At 40.8% G+C, this 25,605-nt stretch overlaps 1 protein-coding gene across 1 annotated transcript in view; it reads left to right on the forward strand.

The window, feature by feature from the left end:
* ACSS1 (acyl-CoA synthetase short chain family member 1) overlaps window positions 1-25,605 on the forward strand; it is a 1,456,620-nt gene that overhangs the window by 511,035 nt on the left and 919,980 nt on the right. The window contains exon 3 of the mRNA XM_044057731.1: window positions 9,570-9,769. Coding sequence (XP_043913666.1) covers window positions 9,570-9,769 — 200 coding nt within the window. The remainder of the gene's footprint in view (window positions 1-9,569; window positions 9,770-25,605) is intronic.

The following is a 25,605-nucleotide window of genomic DNA, read 5'->3' on the forward strand; positions in this document are numbered from 1 at the left end:
TTAGGTGTAGGATTTTAAGTGTATGTGTGTGGATTGCTGTTTTTTGTGTGTGTTTGTGTTGTGTGCATGTTTCTCGGAATAGCAAATTTTTTCCCTGGGAAAAAATTTGCTATTCTGACTATTCGATGTTTTCGGATTTTGGTGTTTAGGGTTAGATATTATAACATTCGATGTTTACGAACTTCGATGTTATAATATAGACCCGCATGCTACACCCCTCTGCACCAATGCAGATGGTACTGTCCATGCATAATATAGCACCACTTGGCTGACCTGCACATTGTGGATCACTTCCATGTGGACAGAGAGACCATACTGGAGCTTGTTAAACTGCGGGGATTATGGGGCTGGCGGGGCTGCCCATCCCATTGAAAATGAATATATATGAAGCTTTAACCTTTTGGTGACCTAAAGGAGACATGCTAGGAGTATTGTAGCTGTGAGCCTCGCAAATTCTATGTCAGTTCTTTGACATGATGCTACAGCATGCGGAGAGGCACATACAGTTCCCAATGGCTGTAGACGAGGGAATCACCACTATGCAGTCATTTTTCACAATTGTCCATTTTCTCAAGGGCCTGGTTTCCATTTATTTCACACACATTAATGTCATGGCCCCATGTGACCCACAGGATGTAAGATAAAGCAACAGGAAGGACTTCCACTCCCTCGGTTGCCACATGGTGTGCAAACTAAATAGATGATTTTGTGTGTCATGCAAGCACTTGCTACAATTCTCATATTTGGCCCATATCTGACTTATACCAAAGGTTCATGTGGGGTGACTTTACATGGGATCATCTCCTTGGTGCATATGTAGGTGGGTACAGAGGGCAGTAATTGCAGTTACCATGCAGACACATAGTAGGCAGCATATAATGTCACTTCTTTGTATTGAAGTGTATGCTGGATATGCATTGCAGCCATGGTTGATAACCCCATTCACAACCATAACACCATGACAGAGATGGCAGATAACACTGTACTGAGGATGTAGTGCAACATATTTTCAGCCAACTGAAAGGATGTTTCCACTTCTTTGATGAACCTGGTGGGCCACAGCAGTTTTCACCTGAGATCTGCAGCCAGATATTTGTAGTGTAAACTATTATGCATAAAATGATTGTGTAAAAGCAGCTACAACAACAGCTCCATGGATACATAATGGCAGGGCCCACCATGTCTACTGGAGCAGCAGGGATACATCATGGTAGGGCTCACCATGTCTGCTGGAATAGTAGGGATACATCATGGCAGAGCCCAACATATCTGTTGGAGCAGCAGACAGAAGAAAAGCAGGCAGCAGTGGGACAACTGTAAAATGCATCACAGCACTAGCAAAGAAGTGAAATCTGGTGTAAATTTATAGGCCGTGATGCAGACAGCATGGAATAACATGATGCTTGCATCACTGACACAGGCTTTGCAATAAAGTGCATGGACTGACCACACTATACATTTGACATTACCACATCTTAGCCACACAGGTTCTGGGCAGGACCTAGACATCATTATTTACACACATGTGAGAGACACAGTGACAGGAGATAACAATGCTCTCATATTGGCCATGGTCATGAGAAGTAGATCTGTGGCCATGCAGTCAGACAGCTGGTTGTGAGAAGTCAGAGATCAAATCCTCCAGTTGCAAGGGGTGGGGGTTGCTGTGTTATGAACAATGGCAATGTGTACTACACTGGCTTGCAGTCTCAGTTTTTGATGAGGTGTATGGCAGGGACATTTTCAAACTACAGGAGCATGGATATACACCCTGCAAAGGTGTCTCTTGCATGGAAACTAGTAGATGTATTGTGATCACAACCCACATAATGGCCATGATTAGGTCTGGAACCCTGTCTGCCCTTATAGGTTCATAGGTGTGTACTAGGCTAATGACCCTGTAGCCTTTACAAGCCTAGACCATAGGATTACCCTGGCATCATGCCACTCGACCTTAGTTCCCAGTGCCTCTGTTGAGTAAAGCCACTGGAGTGATCCCTGGGGTGAATTTTCTATTTTCCATCCACTCATCAAGATTTCTCTTGAAGAGGGCCAGTGAGGTGCTCTGCTTGACATGTATGGGAAGTCTATTCTATAGCATGGGCAGTCTTTGGGTAATGAACCTGTCCCTCCAGCATGTTCTGCTGATTGTGGTAATGAGGTTGAGGTCTCTGGAGCGTGTGGTGCAGATGGATTAGAATTTCTTTAGATATAGCATTTCTAACAGAGCTGGGTCAGACATAGCTTTGTAAGTCAAGCAGAGATCGCTTCTAAGTAGGCGATATGAGACAGAGAATAGTTGGAGCTTTTTGACTCTGTCCATATAGGACCAATGTTTAAGGCCTAGGATCCTCTTTGTGAGGTACTTTTGCAGCCTCTCCAGTTGTTGCAGGTGTTTAGTGAGGTACATGCCAAATGGGGCATTGTACTCAATGACTGGCCTAATGAGGGAAGAGTATAGGGAGACAATGACCTCTTTCTTCCTGGATGCAAAACACTTAGTAATGAGATGTGCCACATAGAAGAACTTTCTAACCACAGTGACAATGTGGTGGTCAAAAGAGAGGTTGCTGTCAACCTGTGTTCCCAGATCTCTTATAACGCCTTCTGTGTTCAGTGGACTACCATCGATGTGGTAATTCATGGGAACCGGGTTTTTCCCAAAGGGGATGACTACATTTTTTTGGCATTAAGCTTAAGGCCATGGTTCTGACACCAGTCATTTGTCTCAGTGAGGCCTTTCTGTAGGATGTCAACATCACTTAGGGAGTTAATAATAACTCCCAACTTTCAATCATCTGGGAACTTTGTCAGCCAGAGTCCCTTCATGTTGGCCTGGACTTCAGAGAAGTAGATACCAAACAGGAGAGGACCCAAGACCCAACCCTGTGGGACTCCACTCATGACTGGTCGGCAGTCTGACTTGGAGTCAGCTACTTTCACTTAGGGGATATTGATGATGTACAGCTACATGACTGGGAACATACAGCCTGGTGAGGTGTCACTGGGGTGGAGCTTGAGCAGTGTCAGTGGCCACCTACATGAGACTCGTCACAACCAAGTATAGTGATGCCATTTCAGAAGCAATCTGTTTTACCTGGGCATTCCCAGACTGTGACCAGCCACACTGCATCTGGATCTTTCCATACTCAAGGAAAGCAGGGTCTGCAATGGTAGAGTGGAATTTGGTTGCTGTCTGTCTCATGGATGTAACAACAGATGCAGTGTTACAAATGAATGACCTGAGTAGCACTATTTGCTCCCTGTTCTGATTCTCTGTATCACTGTACATGAGATGGGTGTCATACTTTAGGTCTTCAGGCCATACAAGTGTTACACATCATCCTGAAGGTCATGTAGCATATTCACTATCGCCACATTGGTTCCAAGTAGCAGCTATCTGTGCCAAAATCACTGAGCTGCACATCCACTGTTTAATGTTACACTAAATCTGAGACAGACCTAGAGTTCTGCTAGTGGCAAAAACAGCTATACCTCTCCCCTGTGCAGCACATGCACATTTCAGAGACTCTGCAGCTCAGATATGCCAACTACAGTCAAGATCAAAGTTAGAGGACGTCTTCCAAACACTGATGAAGATGAAAGTTCAGCAATCTCCAAAACAGGCTCTTCATATCTGGGGATATGACTGTGAGTCCTCCATTATTAGTCTTGTAGAAAGTGCCACTTTGTCATCTGACTATGCCAGGTGCACACTGCATCAACAGTCAGAGGTGATGTGCTGACATCAGGTATGTGCTGTCCTTCTCTCTTGGAACCTACACCACTAGAAGCTGTGAAAGCATAAGGACAAGACACCTATGGCAACACCCTACTATGTCAGATGTATAGCAGCTCAGTCTGTGAATAGCATATAGATGCAGGCATACCTTGTTATACAGGGTGTTGCAGTTCTAATATAGAAAGACCTGAGAAACAACTATGAAGAAGTCTCTTGCTAAATATGTGCTGCATCACATGTGGTGTGCTGTACAATATGGTGACAAGAAAGCCAAATGTGAGCTAATGCATCTCATGCGGACATCTGTGCAGTCATCGTCATCCCAGCTCCTAACTCTATGCCATCACTAGATATGAGGGCCTGCTCCCTCGTCCCAAGGTAAGGACAACAAAACCACCAAAAACCCCTCCACATCTGTGACCAAATTCTGGGTTGATGGTCTTGTGTCTTTTGGTATGGAAATTTCCTTAGCAATATAACATGTCTTATGATTGTCATGCAATATCATATTGGTTACCCATTACTGAACCTGATGTATAATGTATTATGGCCACAATCAGCAATGAAGTTTTGTATCACTGTCTGCCATACCCATTTCTGAAATACCTTATCTGTATTATTTTTGGCGAGAATACAGATGTAATACAAGTAAGTAGCCTGCAGTGTATTTTCCTGGGTGGTGAACTTTTCTAGCGTTAGCTTCTCTCACAGACCCCTAACAAGTTCTGGGGAGAAACAACAGCAGCATTTTTTTTTGTGATTAAGTAGAAGCTAGAGGTTATTGAGCCAGCTTTCAATGGATAAAAATGACTCCTGCAAGAGGCGTTGTAGATTAATTATGTTACTAGTGTAACAGATTAATGTGCAGTCATCAGCATAGTGTATGAGGGATTCTTGACATTTGGCGGATTGTATGTTGCTGGTAAATATGTTAAAAAGCAGTGGCTCCAGTATGGAACCTTGGGGACCACCTTTTGTGACAGGTAGGAAGGATTTGTAAGAATTAATCCATTTAACAGATTGGAGTCTATTGGAAAAGTAGCTAGAGAACCAGTTGGTGGAAGTGTTTGATAGGCCAAGTGAAGAGAGTTGTTTCAGAAGAAGGCTATGAGAAATGGTATCAGAGGCTTTGAACTGATCCAAAAACATGGCAGAAACCAGTTGGCCTTTGTCACTGGTTAGGTTAATAGTGCTGATGAAGTAAGTAGAGCTGGGGTAATGCTATGCCTTGGTCTGAAACCATCTTGTGTGGGGGTAAGGAGGTTGTTAGCTTGTAAATGAGTCATTAATTAATTTCAAAGATGTTTCAAAGAGGGGAGAGAATGGCAATGGGTCAGAAGTTGGATATATATTGGAGTTACTTCCCTTGTGAAGTGGGATGATGTGAGATTTTTTCCCATAAGGCTGGGACATGCAATTCCTGAATAGACCTATTTATAAGAATGGATACCAGAAAGAAAATTGAGCTGGTTGCTATTGTTAAGCAATCACCAGGAATTCCATCTGGAGCAAATGTAGTCAGTTTAATTTGTTTGAGGTACCTCCTGATTATTGTGACAGATACTGGTTGAAAGGTCTAGCTGTGGTGGAAACAGAAGAATGGTGGAAATCACTTTAGCTCTCAACTGCCAACTCCTCTCGTGCAGGATCCCACAGTGGTTAGCAGGCCTGACTCTCAGTAGGAGGACAGAGGTCCCCCTGCTGAAGAAGATCTAGGGGGCAGACTGGTGGCCTTTGTGTCAACTACTCAGGAAAGGAGTGGGTGTTCTTCTTCTGGGAACAGCATGGAGGTGTCCCTCATGGTCACACAGCAGCAACTGTAGAGACTGATGTCATCTGAGGTGTGCCTATAGCTGGATGCCTGCATCGCTACTGTAGATCACCTTCTGGCATGGCTGGTTGCCGCTGGGTTAACCCTATCCATTTCGCAACAGAGGTACAGCCTGCACATGAGATCAGCCATGTAGGTAATTGTGATGCATAGCTTGGCCTCTTTCCAGGCCTGACATCTGCCATGTACCATGTCCTATCCCTAATCATGTATTCCTCTGCCTTATGTGTCATTCATCATAACTTGTTTTTTGTTTATTCCACTATATCACCAAATGTCCATTCTTGGTCTGAGTCCATACACTGCCTCAATTTTTGTGTCCCTGTCACCACTCTCTTTCTATGCTTGCATTTTATGTTTGTTTTTTTTTTTTTGTTTGTTTTATTTTTTCTATCCCTGCAATCTTCCCTCTCCCTTTAATCCCTTCAACAAATAATGCTCACTACTTTTCCCAGCCAACATTCATCTTCTTTTATGAGAAATTCGAGCCTTCCTACAAAAACAATGTTCTGTCTCCCACTTTTGTCATTCCTTTTGGTTGCCCTCCTATGTTTTCATCTTCTTGCTAATTTCCCTCTTCTAACTGTCCTTTCTCTCTTATCACCATTTTCTGATGAGCTGGGTTGACACTTTGTTGTGCTGACCCTGCTACGGCCATCTGTCATTGCAATTGTAGCATATATGTGGAGATTCAACATTTAAAAGAGTTTGCACAGCCTCGGGCTTGCTGGGAGATGTTCATAGGTTGGTATCCATGGCTTACCAAAAATTTCCTCTTTAATAGTCCCTCTCGTTTAATGCCAACCCCACCCCCTCCGTACTGCCTACAATAATTCAACTTTAATGCAGAATCCCCTAGCCGGCCCAAGAACCAGTAAATAAGCCGCTTGCCTTTGAATTCTGTCATATTTATATATGTTGTTGTTAAAGACACCAAACTACAAAATAAGTTACTAAAGCAAAACAAATAGCACCTCCAGATGATGGAGATGTCTGGTTACCACTGTATACAAGCTCCATTCTAATTCCCTGTCATTTAGCTGATCCTCTGTTTTGGGCAGTGGATGGACCACAAAGTGACTGGACGTCATGATTACACATAAATAAAAACAAAGTGCATAAGATAATAATAATTGCTTAAAAAGCACAAACATAACTAAGTGTAATAACAGAAGCATTTAACTTGACTGTACTCAGCATGATATGTATATAGAGAAAGAGAACTAGAAGCTCCTAGTGACCATTTGACACTTGAGTCTTTCACATAGGTGCGCACACATTAATACTACATCAGTATATCAGGTCAAGAAATAAAACATACTAATGAACTTATGTCCAGAGGGACAATGAAAAAGGTGGGAATGGGCAGCTTCGAAGGCAATAACATCGTAATATTGCTCTTCCGTTCTTAGAAGAGTGTTAAAATAACAGGCTGTGCATTAGCAGGGATTTTCTGAAGTGACTGAAGTACATGACATCTGAAACTCGGTTGTCTGCCAAACTTCGCTATTGCATTCTTTTTTTTTTTTTTTTGAATACTGCAAGTTTTATAAGGAATCATGAAAATATAGGGCAATGTCATGGACCTTGCACATAATTAGTTGACTATCAGAAACTTACTGCGGAATACTGACTTGCAGCAGGAGTAACATCAGCTCATTTAGCTGCTCCGTGATCGCTGTTTTCAGCTTCTTTAACTTTGAGAATAAACTGCAGTTCCCGGTTGCCGATCACACCACATTTAAGACAATCCAGATTTGCAATTGCACTACAGTGTGATCCGGACACAGGAGCTGGCGCTTTCTTTTAACTTTAATTAACTTGTTGTTGTGTCTTTCGGCTTTTCCCTGTTAGGGGTCTCCACAGCGGAACTCCGGCCCACCAATGATTGGCAGTAGATTTTTATGTGCCGAGTTGCCGACCCTGACGCACAACCTTCAACGAAGGTATGCCCATTCACGCATGTCTCCACACAGAAGACGCTCTAGCTGAGAATCGAACAGGACAACGTCTTACTGTGAGGTGACAACGCTATCACAGTACCATTAACTAAAACATGCAATTCCAACTTTGGATTACATCGCATGCAATGTGATCGACTACCGGCAACTGCAGCTTACTTGCTGTTTATAGCGATCCAAAAGAGTTTTTTTTTGTTAGACAAAATTTAAATGCCATTACCTGTTTGCCGATCATGTACAGTGTAGGCAGGACTGATAACAAATGGTAGCTGCAATTTACAATCAAAGTTATGCACAAAAAAAAAAAAAAAAAGAAAAGAATCACCGGGCATATTCTGACTTGATGCAAAGAATGCCCCCGAACAACGAAAGCTGCTGATATAAGGAAAATATGTATTCCTAAACACGCAGAAACTGTGAAAAAATGGAGAATATTAAACTCGGAAGTGGAAATACATCACCTTCTTGGAGGAACGCAAAATGGAAAGATAATTCACAGTGGGAAGAGAAACAAGACTGGAACTGAGGGCTTACAGGAACAAAGACATTGTGGGTGGGGAATTTAAGTGACGTGCTTAAAGTGGGCGTTAGTTGGCTAGCCTAAAGTTGGACCCGAATTTTAAACACTGGGATTGTCCCTTTAAGACAGCAGTCACGGAATTGCCTGTTTTCTACATCAACTTTGCTTTTAACTTTATTCTGGCTTGCAGCCATGACTTATTACAAACTCTTGCAGAAAGTTGTTTACAGACTGCAAGTTATAAACAACAAAGAATAGTTACTTCCGTGGCTAAAATTAGAGGTGTGTGCAACTGCAGTCAATTAGGTAAGTAAGTATGTGCTGCAAAGTTTGCGTGACAGGAGTAAGACATAGCACTTTTTCATTTTTTTTTTTAATTTTTGGTTACTCTCTGGGGGTCAGATGGCGTTGCGTCACAAGCCGGACGTTGTGCACCATTGCTGTATAGTCATGGAGGCTATGCTTAAAGGAAGGTAATACTGACTGAGATGCTGTCAGAGGTCTAATGCTGTTCTGTATTGAAATTTAAGATAAATAAAGCTCCATTAGAAGAGCCAGGTGAAGGCTAACACCTCATTTTCATATTTCATCTAGTAGTAGTACTTTTGGTTCTGTTGGCAGATTACAGTTATAGAGTTGCAAATTATTATGGATATGTTTGATTCTGTCTAAGGTCACTTGGTGAACATACAGCTAGATTTTAGTAATTTACTCACTTCATATTTATTTCTGTATGTAGAGAGAAAATAGTTTGGGTTGCTTTTTAATCTTATACAGCTGTGCCTTAGTTTGTGTTTAATTTGCAAAGAAGCAATGGTACCTTTAGTGCTGTTGTTACATGGAAGGCCATCCAGCAGTTCCCCTGGAATATGGCTCTGTAAAAATGCACTGGTATCCAATTAGAACGGGATTATTTCTATTGTCATGTTAATCCATACATAGAAGCCTTTTTTAACCATCTACGGTAAGTATCCTTTGCAGGTATATCCTGTGCTTTGTGTTTAGACATAACATTTTAAGTAGCTAATTCATTTTGCACATAACTTATTTCTTTCATAAACATGATATTTTGACTCTTGGACTGTATCAAAAGGATCCTTTAGATATGTGTTCTCATTCTTTGAGTTTTAACATTTCTTTTTAGTCTAAATACGTACAAAAATAGTGTGTGACGGCAGTTTTTCCATTTTTCCTTTGGTTTTGAATTTGTCCTGATGTTACAGAAACTAAACTGTGTTCAAAGTGTGTAGAGGGATCTGTACAATATGCTTTATTCATTCGACAGTCCCAAAGTAAGGATATTGCATTAGAAAAAAAATAATTAAAATTTTGATAATGTTGTGATTTATTGTAACTGATGATTGTGGTTTAAGTATACAGTTTTCTGGATGAACTTTGTACAGCTCTGTCTTTTGCTTAGAGTTTTGCAGAGCTGTCTTTTGCATTAAGTTTTTCACATGTAGAGAACAGGAAAATACAAGAAAAATAACAGTAATCATACATGATATCTTGCAGGAAACTCCTGGAAATGACATGCCGCCTTGCCAATGTTTTGAAGAGACATGGGATAAAGAAAGGTGACAGAGTTGCTATTTACATGCCAGTTTCCCCAGTGGCTGTCGCTGCCATGTTGGCATGTACCAGAATTGGGGCCGTACATACAGTTGTCTTTGCTGGCTTTAGTGCTGATTCTTTATCAGGCAGAATCCTGGATGGTGAGTGCAGTACACAACTGTTAGTTGAGATGCAAACCTTACTTATGCTATGTTGTATAGCAGTATTAGTGACTGAGAAAACTCCCCTGGGGCAGGCAGTGCCCCTTCTAAAGGAGCATTCCAACTTCAGATAGAATGACACTGTAACAACACTGGATGCTGCAAGCAAATCAAATATTATGTCATGTAACATTCACTTACTCATGCATTACAAGACAAGCCATCTCCATCGGGGCAGAAGCTTCATCCCAGACTGTGCAATTTCATGACCTGATTCAGGACGTGAGCCTGGACACCACAGAAGCTTACTAGGGAAATGAAAGTGAGGTGCTGGTAGCCTTCTGTCCTGTTCCAGACAGGGAATGGATTTCTTCTTTGGGGCTGATACCTGTCAGAGGATATGTAGGTAGCACTTTGAAGAGTACAGAGTACTTTGTGAAGCAGTGCGGTATGCCGGAGTGGGTGCTAGGATGCTGACATATGGTAGTAGTACACATCCGTGCTTCATAATCTTCATTGCCTACTGTGTAGTAGCTGGTTAGGTGTAATACTGGAAAATGCTCACATCTCCTGCTTGATGTCCATGATACTCCCAGTCCTCCTGTCTTCAGTTTTATAGGTGCCACTTCTGACCCAGATCTTCAAGGTAAGTGACAGTGGGGTATTAGAAGTGACAAAAGAGATGGAATAGATGGCATGAGGACTGTGGTAAACTTAGTGGGAAGATGTTCATTTCAAAGCTGTAGGATTCAGTCCCGACTTCTGGTCACCACTGTCCTTTTTTTGAAGTTTGCATGTTGTTCCATGTTTGCTTGTTTTTCTTTGGATACTGTAGCTTCCTCACACCTCCCAACAATATCTGTTCCTCATTTCTCCCTACCTAGTCTCCTCACTGTGCTGTATTCTGCTTTCTCTCTCCAAGTTGCCTATAGGTCCTGTCACTCTCCCAACATGCAGCAAAACTATCAGTACCTAATACAGATACATAATATCTAAACAATAGTAGTTCTAGCAGTCTTCAAATAAAACGTGTATAGTTTGTACTTTTATCAGCAGATAACTCATTTATTTTTACTATTTGTTCATATATTTTTATTGTTTGTTAAATATGTTGATTGTTTTATTCATCTCTGCATCTTGAATGCCTTTCCCATGCTGATCAGAAAATGGTCCATTGAGATCAGTACTGTACCCAGGTTAACAAGTTAAAATAAAATAATAAAATATACATTATATTTTCCCTTGCCTTTGTGACTCAGGGCATGACTGAAAATTGCCTAAGAAGGATCCATTCGCTTACTAATTTAAATAAATAAGTAAAGTAAGTAGAGACTAAGGGGGTTCTAAAGTCAGGACCTTGCTGGAAAGGAGTGAATAAAGAATACTTGATATTGATAAAAGTAAACAGGACATATATGATAAAGTATTATTACATCTCTGTGCACCATGGATTTAGAAAACAGATAAATGATGAAAACATGGACATTTCTAGAATATACACAGTAATCTAATTTCAGTTATCTAGAAATATTTTTTTTCCACTTCTTTGCTTAACAATTTTGGACAAAGCCAAAAATAAGGGGGAGCAAAGACCAAAAATCAGGGGCATTTTTTGGATACTGGTCTAATTTACTTTAAAAGTTTAACAGAACAACATGTTTTGCTTCAACATGCATTTTCTGAGACACAAGAAGTATGGGACTCTGATGTGTCTAGCATTACTGACTGAGTATAATCCTCAGTGATTTACCAGAAAATTAAACATTTTTATGAGGGATAGAGCAAAAATATGAGGCAAAATCATGGGCTTGCTGCAAAATCAAGTGGTATTTTTAGAAGGCGTTGTCCGCATAAACGGGAAATTCTTCTGTAGACCTGTAGTAGTAAATGCTAATTTATGGGCTCATAATTCAGTTTTGCATGGTACCAGTTATATATATAGTATATATATATATATATATATATATATATATATATATATATATATATATATATATATATGGATTCCTATTACAAGAACGAAAGTTCACTACTTCGAACTTGTAATAGGAAGCGTCACTTCTGCGAAAGTTCACTTTAATGAAAGTGAACTTTTGCGTAAGTGCACTTCACCGAAAACACCGCAGCAGAGTGGAGGACATAAAAAACAAGCTATGTCCTCCACTATGGAGAGATAGTCACGGACCTTAGGGTTAGGGCACGGGTTAGGGTAAGGTGATAGTTAGTAAAGCTATCCCCTTACCCTAACTCATGCCCTAACCCTAAGATTCGTGACTGTCGCACCATAGTGGAGGACATTGCTATGTCCTTCACTGCGCTGCAGTCGTCATAGACCTTAGGGTTAGGGCACAGGTACGGGCTATCCCCTTACTATGACCCGTGCCCTAACCCTAAGGTCCGTGAGTACTGCACGGAAGTTCAGTACAACACCCGTTCGTTGTACTGAACTTCGCGTAAGTGCACTTTCGCTGCAGTGAGCATTCCATGCACTATTTCAAATTAGTGAAAATTCGATCTAGTGTATGGGACCCATATATATATATGTATATATATATATATATATATATATATATATAGTCTGAAATGATTACAGTTTCTTCACAAATTGCATGCTGATTACAAGACTTCCTTTGATAGCAGTAAGCTAGAAAGGTTGGAATGTTGCTTAGCAATAGAAGCAATGTCAGAAACTTAATGAGAAAGATGGCAGAGCTTAACACACTAATAGTAAACAGCCATAGCTGGCCTTAGGCATAGGTCATCTAGGAGACTGCCTAGGGTGCTGGTCTAGCAGGGACACTTTTCCAGTAATCTGGATGGTATGGTTAGACCAGGATGGGGGCACCGGGTGTGTGTGTGTGGGGGGGGGGGGGGCGCTGTGGAGACCTTTTGCCTAGGGCACCAGTTGACCAAAGGCCAGTCCTGTTAACAGCGAAGCCAGTGTAACTGGAATAACTGAGACATGGGCCATGGTAAGACAGGATAGGCCATGATAATCCCAGGACAGAAAGTATTTAGGAGCAAATGAGTCATAAGGGATAGACATACTGTTAATGGGCAGATCCAGAAATTTTCAGGAGTGGTGCAATCTTTTGGGGAGGGAATTTATGACAAGGTAGTGTGTGCTTTTGCCGTGCATCATGGGTATGTGAGGAATGCACATGTTTTTGCAGTGCATTATGTGTGTGAGGAGGCATAATATACATTTTCACTGCATCATGAGTTGGATGCAAGGAGATTCTACATGTACATCATCAGCTAATGTGTAAACAAACAAGCTACAATGTGGTTTTCTTTTTTTAAAACTAGCTTTGTGTTGAATACTCACACCCCATGTGTTTTGTTTTACAGCACAAACATGCAGGTAGTACTAATTATTTGTAGATATAGATGTGACAGTTTTCTCTCTCTCTCTCTTTTTTGTTAGCCTGGTCTACATACTGTAACTCAAAAATCAAATGGAATTTGAACATGTGACCTGAGCAAGACAAAGAAAAAAATATATAAAAGCAATATCTACCTGGCAAGGTACAGAAGGGCACCATAAATTGTAAATGTCAAGAATGAGCATTTAACATGAAAGGATCTCTGCAGAGCTATAAATTACACAGTAAAAGAAATAAAAACAGATTTAAGTGGTGTGAAACAAAATAAGCAAGAAATTGCAGTATCTGAGGAATTAAGCTACAGGCTCCATCCAATGCAGCTATTTTAATGCCAAATAAAATACCTATTATTTAGAAAAGTATGATTTTCAAGTAGTAAGTATTAGCTTCTTTTAGAATGGGCATATCAACACGTTTAAAAATAAGATGGTTACTGGGAATCAACCTAAGATCTTCCATGCTGTCCATAATGAGAGCTCTGAGATTGGGATGAAGCAGTCTGCCTTCTTCACCCACTTATCCCCCCCCCCCTTATTAACCTAGAGCAACAGAGCTAACAGCACCTACCAGCTATTTAGACTAAGAAAACAACTACTATGTTCATTATACACTGCTCAATGTTGTTGCAGCATCTATGCATACATCAACATCTACACCTGCCATGAATAAAAATAAATAAATAAATACATTTTTTTTTTAAATGTATCTGAAAAGTGCTGTCTTTTACCTATGTAAAGTTGTTTGTCTTTCGGTTTTTCCCGGTAAGGGGTCGCCACAGCGGAACTCCGGTCTGCTAATGATTGGCAGTAGATTTTTACGAAACGCCGAGGTGCCAGCTCAACACCCAACCTTCAACAAAGGCACGCCCATTTACACATGCATGTCTTTTGAACGCTACCCAACCGCGGGGAGGACATGCAGACTTCACACAGAAGGCACTCCCAGGCCAAGTCAAGAATCGAACGGGAGAACCTCTTGCTGTGAGGTAACAATGCTACCGCCGTACCACCGCAGCCTGTAGTATTTATTGTATAATCTGATGTACAATTCTTGTAATTTTCTTAAATATGTCTGTTAAGCCTTTGTAAATATACACTGTAACTTTTTTTTGGAGCTTTTCTCCCCAGGCCTCCGCTGAAAATGGGGTTCCACCCAGACGGACTATCCCAATTAACAAATGTAAAATAAATAAATAAATTCTTGTTAAGTTAGGAAACTGTTGAGAAGAACAGTTCCAGGCTGGGTGTCTGACATCTCTCGGAGAAGGGATGAACCAGGAACATCTTTGACACAGATGGACAACTAAAAACATGTTTACTGTCTCGATTTTTTAACAAGCAGCTTACAGTTAAATGAGTTGGAGAAAATGCAAAGAGGATCCATTGGTTCCATCTTACTGAGAAGGCAGTGATTACCCTTGGTTTGATGAGAAGGAGCAAAAACTTAAGTAGGACATTGTTCAGATGAGAAGCAGAAACACCCACCTTTGTAAGACCCCAGAGTTCAGTGATTGTGATGATGGTCTTACTGCTTAAATTCCAGTTGTGAGGGATGGAGAGTCTCCTACTTATGGTGTCTGCCATTGTTTTCATAGTTGGGGTATAAAATGCCCGAAGAGACAAGTATGTTGCAACAGTCTGCTTCCAAACTGATATGCATAGTCTGCATGGTGGATTAAAGTTAATTCTCCTTTTGTGTCACATGATACTGGTGTTGACTTTGGCCCCTGTTTTCAACACCGCATGATGATTTGAATGCTGAAAGAGGCACATGCAGTACTGTTTTGATGATTTTTGATGTAAAAAGGCCAAAAACTTCATCAGAAAAATCTGTTCTCAAATTGTCATGTTTGGCTTCAGCATGCATAGGAGTGAATTCTCCATATGTATCACATGACTCTGATGCTATCTATGTTAGCCTTGGATTCAGCACAGCATAATGGTTTAAATACTGAGAGATTCACATCAATATTGTTTTGATTGCTTCGGATGCTGAAAATTCCATCTGAGGTGTATGTTCTCAAACTGCTATGCCTAATCTGCAAAATAGTTAGTGGTGAGCACCTAATATGTACCATGCTGCTTGTGGCCATCTGCATTACTGCTGGATTTGGCATGACATACTGCCTTGAGTATTGAGACAGTGAAATCTGGCACTGTTTTGATGGCTGTAAAAAACATTTGAAAAGCCTATTCACAAGTATACGTATGAAGACTAAGAAGGCCAGATGGGTTTTCATCATCTTGCTTTAGTAGTTCTGATGATGATGTTGGCTCCTATTTTGTGGACAGGACTCAAGTGAAACCAAGATTCTTCCTGAGCAGCAAATGATGTAGCTCCTGCATGGGAGGATGAGGAGACTGCCCCCCCTCCCCCATATTATCCAGAGCTAACTGTTTTAATGTTTTATTTTTCCTTTGTAGTTTCATTGAAGAGTTCCAGCCATGAAACTGTACTCATTTACACATACTATATCCAATGAGGTATTCCTACTGAGAAGAAGAGCAGAAACTTTCTCTTCACACACCTAATTAAACAGATTTTTGCAGTGGCTTCAAATGAGCAAATTAGACAAATTATCTTATTCTTATTTCGGCTTTTCCCAGTTAGGGGTCGCCACAGCGGATCATCTTGCCCACTCATAATTGGCAGTGGAATTTTACAGTGTCAAGTTGCCAGCCTGCACCCAACCTTCCACAGAAGGCACACATATGCATACACTCACACCTAGGGCCAATTTAGAGTGTCCACTCCACCTACAGCATAGACAGATTATGGGTATTGTAATAGTTCTGTCAAATTAAGATGATTACAGCTCAGATTGGCATAACAAAACTCGCAACATGTAGTGTTTAAGGCAATAGGATTAAAAGCAGCATACATCTTGGAATCCTTCTGGCAAATATATCAATGACTTTTCCACAGAGTCAGCTCAGAAGTGGATTTTGAAGTTAGCAGGTAAGGCACTTAACTATGACATATCCCAGGTCCTTTCCCAATCTCAGCACTTGCTGAAAAGTGGATTGTGAAGATAATTAATTATGAAATAAGCTTTTCATTTCCTGCATAGAAGTCTTCCAAATTAGTGCACATTTCTCACCATGCATTGTGTTTTACATAGCAGCTTTTGGATTTACTTTGGTAGTTTTGCCCAGGTGTTATTTGTTTTGTATTCATCTGTTGAAGTAACCATTCCAGATGTCTTTGGAGCCTTGGGAAAGACTTAAAGAATGGTTTCCATTCCTTCACAGCCATCTGACATGCAAGTGATTTCAGATGCTTGACAAGATTTTAAATTGCAAGGTTTGATGTGTGACACACACACACACACACACACACACACACACACACACACACACACACACACACACACACACACACACACACCATGGTGTAGATAAAGTAACGTGCTGTTTTTTTTTGTGGAATAGAATAACACAAGCACTGTATGCCACTGCTGTTCTTTCAGTGCCATCATACCTTGAGCTCTGCAGTTTTTGATGTTTAGCGGTGTTGGTGCTGTGGTAGCATTGTCGCCTCACAGTAAGACGCTGTCCGATTCGATTCTCAGCTAAGAGCATCTTCTGCGTGGAGACATGCATGAATGGGCGTACCTTCGTTGAAGGTTGTGCATCAGGGCTGGTAACTCGGCACGTAAAAATCAACTACCAGTCATTAGTGGACCGGAGTTCCGCTGTGGCGACCCCTAACCGGGAAAAGCCGAAAGACACAACAATTATAGATTAATTAGGTGTCTAACACGTTACATATCTCCTTATTCTTCACATGCAGAAAGGTAATAAATTGACAAATTTCTCCATAGGCTTACCATTTCTTAGTATCATGAAACAATTTTAAGCTGCTCCTTGTGCTGATATCTGTAAGTTCATCATTCTGAAATGAACAATGTGTTTCAAATGGCTGCTACTTGATCGTGGTAATTATTTGTTGCTGAATATGCTGCTTTATGCAGACCAGAAGTTCATTTTCTGCTCTCTTGAAAATATACTTGTATCCAAATGGGCTTTCAAGTCTACATCACAGGCACACGTACTAAAATCATTTAAAGCAAAGCATGTGTGGTGGTGTTTAAAGTAGGATGTTGTGCTGGTAATGAGCAAAAATCACTTAATAAAAACATCAAAATTATTAATTAAATGCAGTTTCAAATGAAGAGACAGGTAAAGGTATTGCTGAAAGGTCTGCAGTAGAGGATATGTACTGTGTCACTGAAGTGGTATCTTTTGAGGGGGATTAAGTTTAAAAAGTCTGATTCAGGTGTCTGTAATATTCAGTGCTTGCCATCCGAAGAACCAAAAAAGGTGTTGATTGAATATAAGTGAAGTGACCATCAACAGTACAAATTGAGCTAAAGCATTTGATTGGAATTTTTAATGTCTGCTTGAAAAGACTTGAATTTGAAAATATTGAAAATTCCAAATACCTGCAAGACCAATGAGTGTTAGTACGGTCAGCTAGGCAGGAAATGGTAGAGATGCATAAAAGGGCAGCAAGGAAAAAGACTTCACCAAATTAAGTTGCATTTCATTGGACTGGAAAACAAAGCATTAGAAAGTAATTTAACATTATATGGCGATTTAGAGGGTGAGAAAGAAAATAGTTTACTGGAAGATGTTAAGAGCCAGAATTGTGGAATTAACTGATTTTGCTAATGACTCCTTGAGTGTTGCATCAGCGAGGAATTTTTCATTGCCTGAAAAGGTCTGATGTGGAAAGCTCAAGCTGATGTTGTTGGAGTTTTGGTGAGAAAATAAAAGAACTGCCTGTATGACTGACACAGCTAAAATGGAACAAATGGAAGATGTTGCAATGGAATTGATAAACCTTGAATTAGTACGTGAAAAAGATGAATGTGAAAAAAAGTAAAGTTTGTGAGAGAAGAGTGACCTTTTTATGACAAGCAACTCCTGGCTCATGCTGGTAAAATAGACAGAGGAGTTTGACATGAACTGGTTGTTTAAGAAAACTTAAAATCTTATGAATCATACTATATTGAGCAAGACTGCGCACTATATATTATGAATCATACTATATTGAACAAGACTGCGCAGTAAAGAGACAGATGTTGCAATCATACTAAATGAGAATAAATATATTGATTAAACTGTGCTCTATACTGAGCTTGCCATAAAAGTATTTTTTTTTCTTTTTCATGTTATGTTTTTCTTTCTGGATCATTCTTATCCCAGATTGAATAAGGTAAGTGGTTTCCGCATAAAAGGGTCCAGCCATGCCTAGAAGGATTTTTATAGTAGTTTAAATGGAGCAGAATTGGTGACAGTTTAAATTTTCCCAAAAAAGTAAAGGCTGTCAGTTTTCCCTTATTTGAAAGTTTGAATGAAGATTATAATATTACTCTAGGAAGCTTAGTAGCACTGTATGTGAGATGATATACTGATTCATGCTAAATGATACATACAAGTAGATACTGTTTAGAAAATTATGAACCACTACTGATACTTTTACATTAAAGTTTTAGTTACTTTTTAAATTTCTTTTTAGTAGATTATATTGACTCAAGTACTTGATATTGCCATGAGAAATTTAAATAAAAAAATAGCTGTCTGCAGGAATAAGGAATTATTTGAAATATGAAACAAAAAACAGTCTTGTTTGTGATTAGTCTTGTTTATTTTACAGGCTGGGGCAACTGATCTTTCAAGCCAGTAATAACTGATGGAAAATGCTTGGCTTTATTGAAGACGAGGGGCTGCCCTGTAGACATCTGTAATTCAGTGGTAGGTAAGGTAGATACTATACTGGAAGGGCAGACTAAACGTAGGTAAAATAGTGCTATAAAGAATGTCAAATGGGAATCTTTCCATTAAAAGGGATGGAAATTAAATGTTTTAATACTTACTGCAAGGTTAATAATATTATGAGTGGTCCTTAAAGTCTGTGTAGTAGCTTTGTCTGCCATAGTTTATAACTATGCAAATAGATATTGCCTGCTGTGTTTGAATAACAGAGTGCAAGTAAAATCTGGATAAGAATAGTTCAAATGAGTTTGAATAACAGGGTGCAAGTGAAATATGGATAAGAATAGTTCAGAATAAAGCAGGATATTAAAGAGTGGAAGTGGAGTGAAGGAGGAATGAAAGAAGGTGTAAAAGAACTGAGAGATAAGGTGGAATGAATTAGGTTTATATGGTGGTTCAGATGTACCTTTGGATTATGTGTGGTGGGTTAAAAAAGAAAGATGGAGGTTGTTGCTTATTTCATTGTGAGAGATTTATTTTATTTATTTTTTTTTTTTACATTTGCTCACCGGGAAAGTCCGGCTGGGCTCAGGTCCTTTTTCAGCGGAGGCCCAGGGAGAAAAGCTCTAGATAAAATTACATAAATCAACTGGAAGAAATCAACCAGGTTTACACTATGGATATCTAGTAATACATAATAAGTGGCGTAAGATAACATATAGCAAAACAAGATGAGAAACATTAGCACATAGTTTCATATGGTAGATAGTACCAGTATTATACATTTCTTACAAATTTCCTATGGTACATAATAAACATAATATATATTCCTTGTGACAATGTAGATGATGCTACTATAGAAAACACACTTAGAAGAGTATTCATTCACATAGTGGTGTAGATAGGATACATGGAGATTAGGTTTAGATAGATGGTTCAGTAGTGTTTAGCCTGGGGAATCACAGGAGCACAACCAGGTATTCATGTAGTGTGCTTTGAGGAGCTTTTTGAATTGAGGCCCGTCTGCTTCCTGGGTGTCTCCCCCCCCCCCCACGGATCCACTAGTGGACTTGGTCACCTTGCGGCTTGGAAGGAAACACAGAATATGGAACCAATCCCAAGGTGCCCAGATAAAATCTTAAGCACCCCTGCAGACAGACCTGCTTGGAATAAAGGGTCCCCGGTAGATGCTATGGTGGTTGCAGCCGCCACCAAGAGGGAACTAGCCCAGGAGAGTTCCTTGGTCCATCCTCCTGACCGTGAGTCTAGGACGATGTATTATCTAGGTAAGCGGGTGTATGCATCAGCAACCTTTTCCATAAGGGCGCTGAACTATTTGGCCCATGTTACTCGACTACAGTGTGACCTGGTTAAGAAACTGGCTGAGTTGCCTCCACAGTTCATGTCGCAGGAGGACAGGTGTACGTTCTCCACGAGGATGGCTACCTTGACAGCATTTTCTAATACATCCATGCAATTCCTCTCGCACGCTACCGAAGGAGTGGCTAGGACGGCTGGGTCCAGCATTGCTATGAGGTGCCACACCTAGCTCAGGTTGTGTCATTTCACGAAACCCTTCAAGGCATCTTTTGCGAATGCCCATTATGACGATTCTTCCCTCTTTGAAAAAAACATCCGTGACACTTTGGTCCAGAGTGAGAAAGATGGAAAGACACTGTCTGCTATCGGAATCCGCTTCTTTAACCCTCAAAGATCCTTTTCCCAGAATCAGCGAGGGCAAAAGAAGATGTGGTTCCAGAAGTCTCAGTATTCCCGGGACACTCAGGGCCCTTCTTCCCCTAGAGGCAGAGGTGGACAGGACAGATGCCAGCCCAGAGGCAGAGGAGGTCCAAGGAATATTGGGTTTCGAGAACCGTTCTCGGACAGGCCCACACAGCAGCCCTGAGGGGTTGCCCGATTGCTCTGTTCTGGAGGCAGTTGGGGGTTGCCTGTTGTTGCACCTGACAGCATGGGGGTCTGTGTTATCAGACCGTTGGATGCTTCAGATAATATCCAGAGTCTATTCAGTCCCGTTTGTGGTTCCCCCCACCCCTTCCAAACACCTCCCAGACATCCCACCCGCGCAAAGGGAGGCAGCAGCACTAGAGGTTTCCAAGCTGCTAAAGAAACAAGCCATCAAACCTGTCCCCCTAGATCAGTTGGGATCGGGCATCTACTCCAGGTTCTTTTTGGTGCCAGAAAAGACGGGGGACTTAATGCCCATTCTGGACCTGTCTACTCTGAACCTGTCAGTTGCCAAAGAGAAGTTCCGGATGGTCACCTTACAGTCCATCCTGCCGTACCTGCAAGAGAGCAACTGGATGTGCTCGTTCGACCTCCAGGACACTTACTATCACATAAAGATGCACAGAAGCTCTAGGTGGTTTCTCTGCTTTCGGCTAGGGGCCAATTATTATCACTTTCGAGCCCTACCTTTTGGTCTCACCACAGCCCCCAGAGTGTTCACCAAAGTGATGGCAGTGGTAGCAGTTCACCTGAGGCTTCAGGGAATTCAGGTCTACCCTTACCTGGATGATTGGCTCCTTACTGCTCCCAACAAGTGTCTACTTTGCCAGACGAGAGACTATTTCCTACGCCTTGCACACCATCTAGGAATTACAGTCAACACAGAAAAATCTCTTCTGAACCCTGTCCAGGTTATAGAATACATAGGAGCACTGATAGACACGTTACAGACAAAAGTCTTCCTGACCTCAGAGAGAATTTGAAGCTTTTATAACTATGTCGGTATTATTCTTTAGCTCTTGCAGTGCATTTCTATGTGCTTGGTCTAAGTTGAAATACATAGATCTATGTGTATTCTGTAGATACTGCTCAATTTCATGTTCACATGATTTAAGAAACAACAATAGTGTAGGATTTAAAATAGGTGAAAAAGTGTTAGGTTGCTTCAGTGCATGAGGTGTTTGAACACTGTTGGTATCATTAAACATTTGCTTCAACATTACATTCCGTGCAAAGTATAGCAGCTCAGGTATTAGAGTACAAAAATCTGTCCCTGTACTCGGTACAAAATTTAAACCCTTGCTTAACACTGATAGCTGTAATTTAGAAAGAGAAATACCTGAAATATTATGAACATTACAAATGTTACATACATTATCAACAGTCAACTGGAGGTCCGTCGTCTCTTGTAGTCCTTGTCCATGTGATGTGAAAAGCTCTTCCGAGAATTCTTCTTCCTTCACCGGTGCTGGTAATGTGAAAAAAGAAGAAGAAGAGGGAGAGGAGGAAGTGGGTGTAACAACAGATGCAGTCATCATGGCACTTTGTTTTGGTTTGGCTCCCATTGCGGAAAAGTCCAGCCTGTCGCTTCGAGACTCATCCATTTGGCCAGCTGTAGTGCCCAAATTAATGTCCACGAATGTTTCTCCTTCAGTCACTGTCTCAGTGACATTAATAAATGCTGTTTCATTATTTTCTGCACTAAACAAGACAGGCCCCTGTGAATGAAGAGTGTTGGGCTGCTTTAAGTTTACAAAGTCTGAACATTCCTTTTCATTTTGTTGATTAGGTACAGGTGTGGCTGCTACATCATTTGAAGAATCCATGCTCTTTCTTGAGGGCGAGACCAAACTGATGAAAAATCGCGATGATCGCGTTGTAGTTTCTTTAACATAACTTGTTGAAGTTTTAAATCATAGTTAGCAGCTACACATAGTATGTCCATAAGTCTGTTCTTATGGTATTCAGTTTTATAGTCTCCTTCTAGTTGAATACGTAGGTCTTCAGCTTTGTTTAACAGTGCATCCTCTTCAGGCTGAAAAAAGGAAATAAGTAAATTCATATACGATTTACTAGTTTGTACGGACCCTGGAAACTATCGCCCCATAAGCCTGACTAGCTTAGTCTGCAAGGCTATGGAGAGGATCATCATGGAGCTCATAAACAAAGACATTGGGGACCTACAGACACTAGATCCTACCCAGTTCGGCTTTGTCAAGGGCAGATCCTGCCTTTTGAACCTGGTTGACTTCTTCGAAACAGTCACCAAAGCCATAGATGAAGGGAAGGTAGTCCACACAGCCTATCTGGACCTTGCAAAGGCATTTGACACAATACCCCACTCGGGCATCATAGATAAGCTATCCAGCTTAAATATAAACCCCTATGTCACAAGATGGGTCGCAAACTGGCTCAAAGACAGAACCCACAGAGTGAGAGTTGCTGGAGCCATGTCAGACTCGAAACCGGTCACAAGTGGCGTCCCACAGGGTTCTGTCCTGGGACCACTCTTGTTCGGTATATACTTTTCCAAGGTACAGGCAAACGTGGGAGGACTATGGCTCACCAAGTTCGCAGACGACTGCAAACTGGGCACCATAATCAACTCTCCAGCTGACACAAACATCCTTCAAAAAGGTCTCACAGAGACAGATAACTGGTGCCAGCACCATGGTTTAAAGCTAAATGCCAAAAAATGTATAGTCATACCCTTTGGCAAAAACAATGTGCCCACAAATTACCACATAGGCAGAAACCTATTAAGTACAGAGAAAGTTATTAGGGACCTGGGGACCCAAGTTGATAGCAATCTCTCCTTTGAACACCACATTGCCAAAGTGGTTAGAAAGACCTTCTACATAGCCCACCTCATCACGAAAGGTTTCACATGTAGATCAAGAGAGGTAATTGTGCCCCTTTATTCATCCCTCATCAGGCCCATCATAGAATACAATGCCCCTTTTGGGATGTACCTTACCCGACACCTGCAGCAATTAGAAAGACCCCAAAAGTATCTCACCAAGAGGATCAAGGGTCTCAAACAGATGCCATATGCTGCTCGGTTAAAAAAACTCCAGCTCTACTCAGTTGCATATCGCCTACTTCGAGGCGATCTATGCCTGACATACAAAGCTATGTCAAATCCAGAATTAATGGACATGCTCCACCTCAGTAAATCTAAATCCCTTAGAGCCACACGCTCGAGGGACTTGAACCTCAGCACAAAAATAAATAGAACTTGCTGGAGGGACAGGTTCATAACCCAGAGGCTCCCTTCGCTCTGGAATACAATTCCAGTTCATGTGAGGCAGAGCACCTCACTGAATCTCTTCAAGAAGAATCTCGATAGGTGGATGGGGGATCGTAGGTTTGTCCCAGGGATTACTCCCGTGTCACTATTAGACAGAGGCACAGTAAACTAAACCTTAAAAAGGGCACAGTATACTCAAATCAAGGGGTGGCGTAAGCCATACAGAATCGGGCTAGGCTTATAATTGCCCCAGGGCAGATAGCCTAGTATGAACTTATGAACCTATGAATATGCTGCCAAGGTGCCAGCAACTCGGGATAGCGTTCCCCTTGTGCTGGCATGCATAAAACATGTAAGCCTCTTGGTACAATATTGTTCTTAAGACAATCTTCAAAATAAAATCTGTGCCATTGTAGGCATTTTCATTTCATTATTGTATCTTGCAAAGATGTCAGTGACATGGTAAATTCAGTCTCACCTCTTTGTCTCTCTTGTGTGGCATCAGAGAGAAGAGTGGAAGTCCCAATGTCCATGTCCAACAGCAGATTTTGTAGCAAAAAAGATTTACTAGTCATAGTTTTGAGATACCTGTGTGGTACATAGCCAAGTTCAACATCCTCAGTCTGCTGGACAGCCATGGGTGTCTGGAGTGCAATAAAACAACAGCAAAGTAAAGAACAAAAAGTAAAGGACTCCTTTCACTGAAAGTACTGCCAAAAAATACAAATAGTAAATCCAAAAGTAAGGCAAGTACTACCATGCTGTGTATGAAGTAACTTCACTTTATTAAAACAATAAAAGCAGTAACATGAGCGCTTTCGGGTGAACACTGTTGTTGTTTGTTAAATCATGTGAACATGAAATTGAGCAGTATCTACAGAATACACATAGATCTATGTATTTCTACTTAGACCAACCACATAGAAATGCACTGCAAGAGCTAAAGAATAATACCAACATAGTTATAAAATCTGCCGATAAGGAAGATGCTGTTGTACTTAGCAAAGAGTTTTATAACACACAAATAGATCTGTTGCTAGCTGACAGACTGACTTTTCTTCAGCTGTCACCACTAATGGTGAATTCTTATATACACAAAGTGCACAAATCTTTATTTAACATGGAAAAAACAGGTTTGATAGACCATGAGCTGCTGACATTTTTATATATACAACATCCTACTATCCCAGTTTTTAAAGCCTTGCCAAAAATTCATAAGGATCCTAAAACACCACCCATGAGACCTATAGTATCGGGTAGGGGTTGGGTAACAGAACATATTTCTATCTGGGTAGAATGCACTCTTAGACCAATGTTACAAGCCTTCAGTAGAATTTTGAAAGATACTGCTACATTTCTGGAATCATTGGGTGTTTATTTACAAGAGAACAGTGACATTTCCTATATCTTTGTTACTCTAGATGTAAAGAATTTGTTTACTGTCATAGAAAATCAATATGGTATTACTGCCATAGAAGAAATACTGAACAAAAAGGTGAATATACATACAGATGAAAATATATGGTTATGTTCCTTATTAAGACTAGTATTACAGAACAGTGTTTTTCTTTGTCAAACAAAGAATTATTGCCAGAGACAAGGTATAGCTATGGGTACGCCTTGTGCGAGCACATATGCTAACCTAGTCCTGGCATACTGGGAAGATATGGTAATATTTGAGGCAGCACATGATTGGAAAGACAAACTTCTCTTTTACAATAGATTTGTGGACAA

The sequence above is a fragment of the Protopterus annectens genome, chromosome 1.part2, assembly GCF_019279795.1.
Source record: "Protopterus annectens isolate FY-2018-M chromosome 1.part2, PAN1.0, whole genome shotgun sequence".
Taxonomy (NCBI): Eukaryota; Metazoa; Chordata; order Ceratodontiformes; family Protopteridae; genus Protopterus; species Protopterus annectens.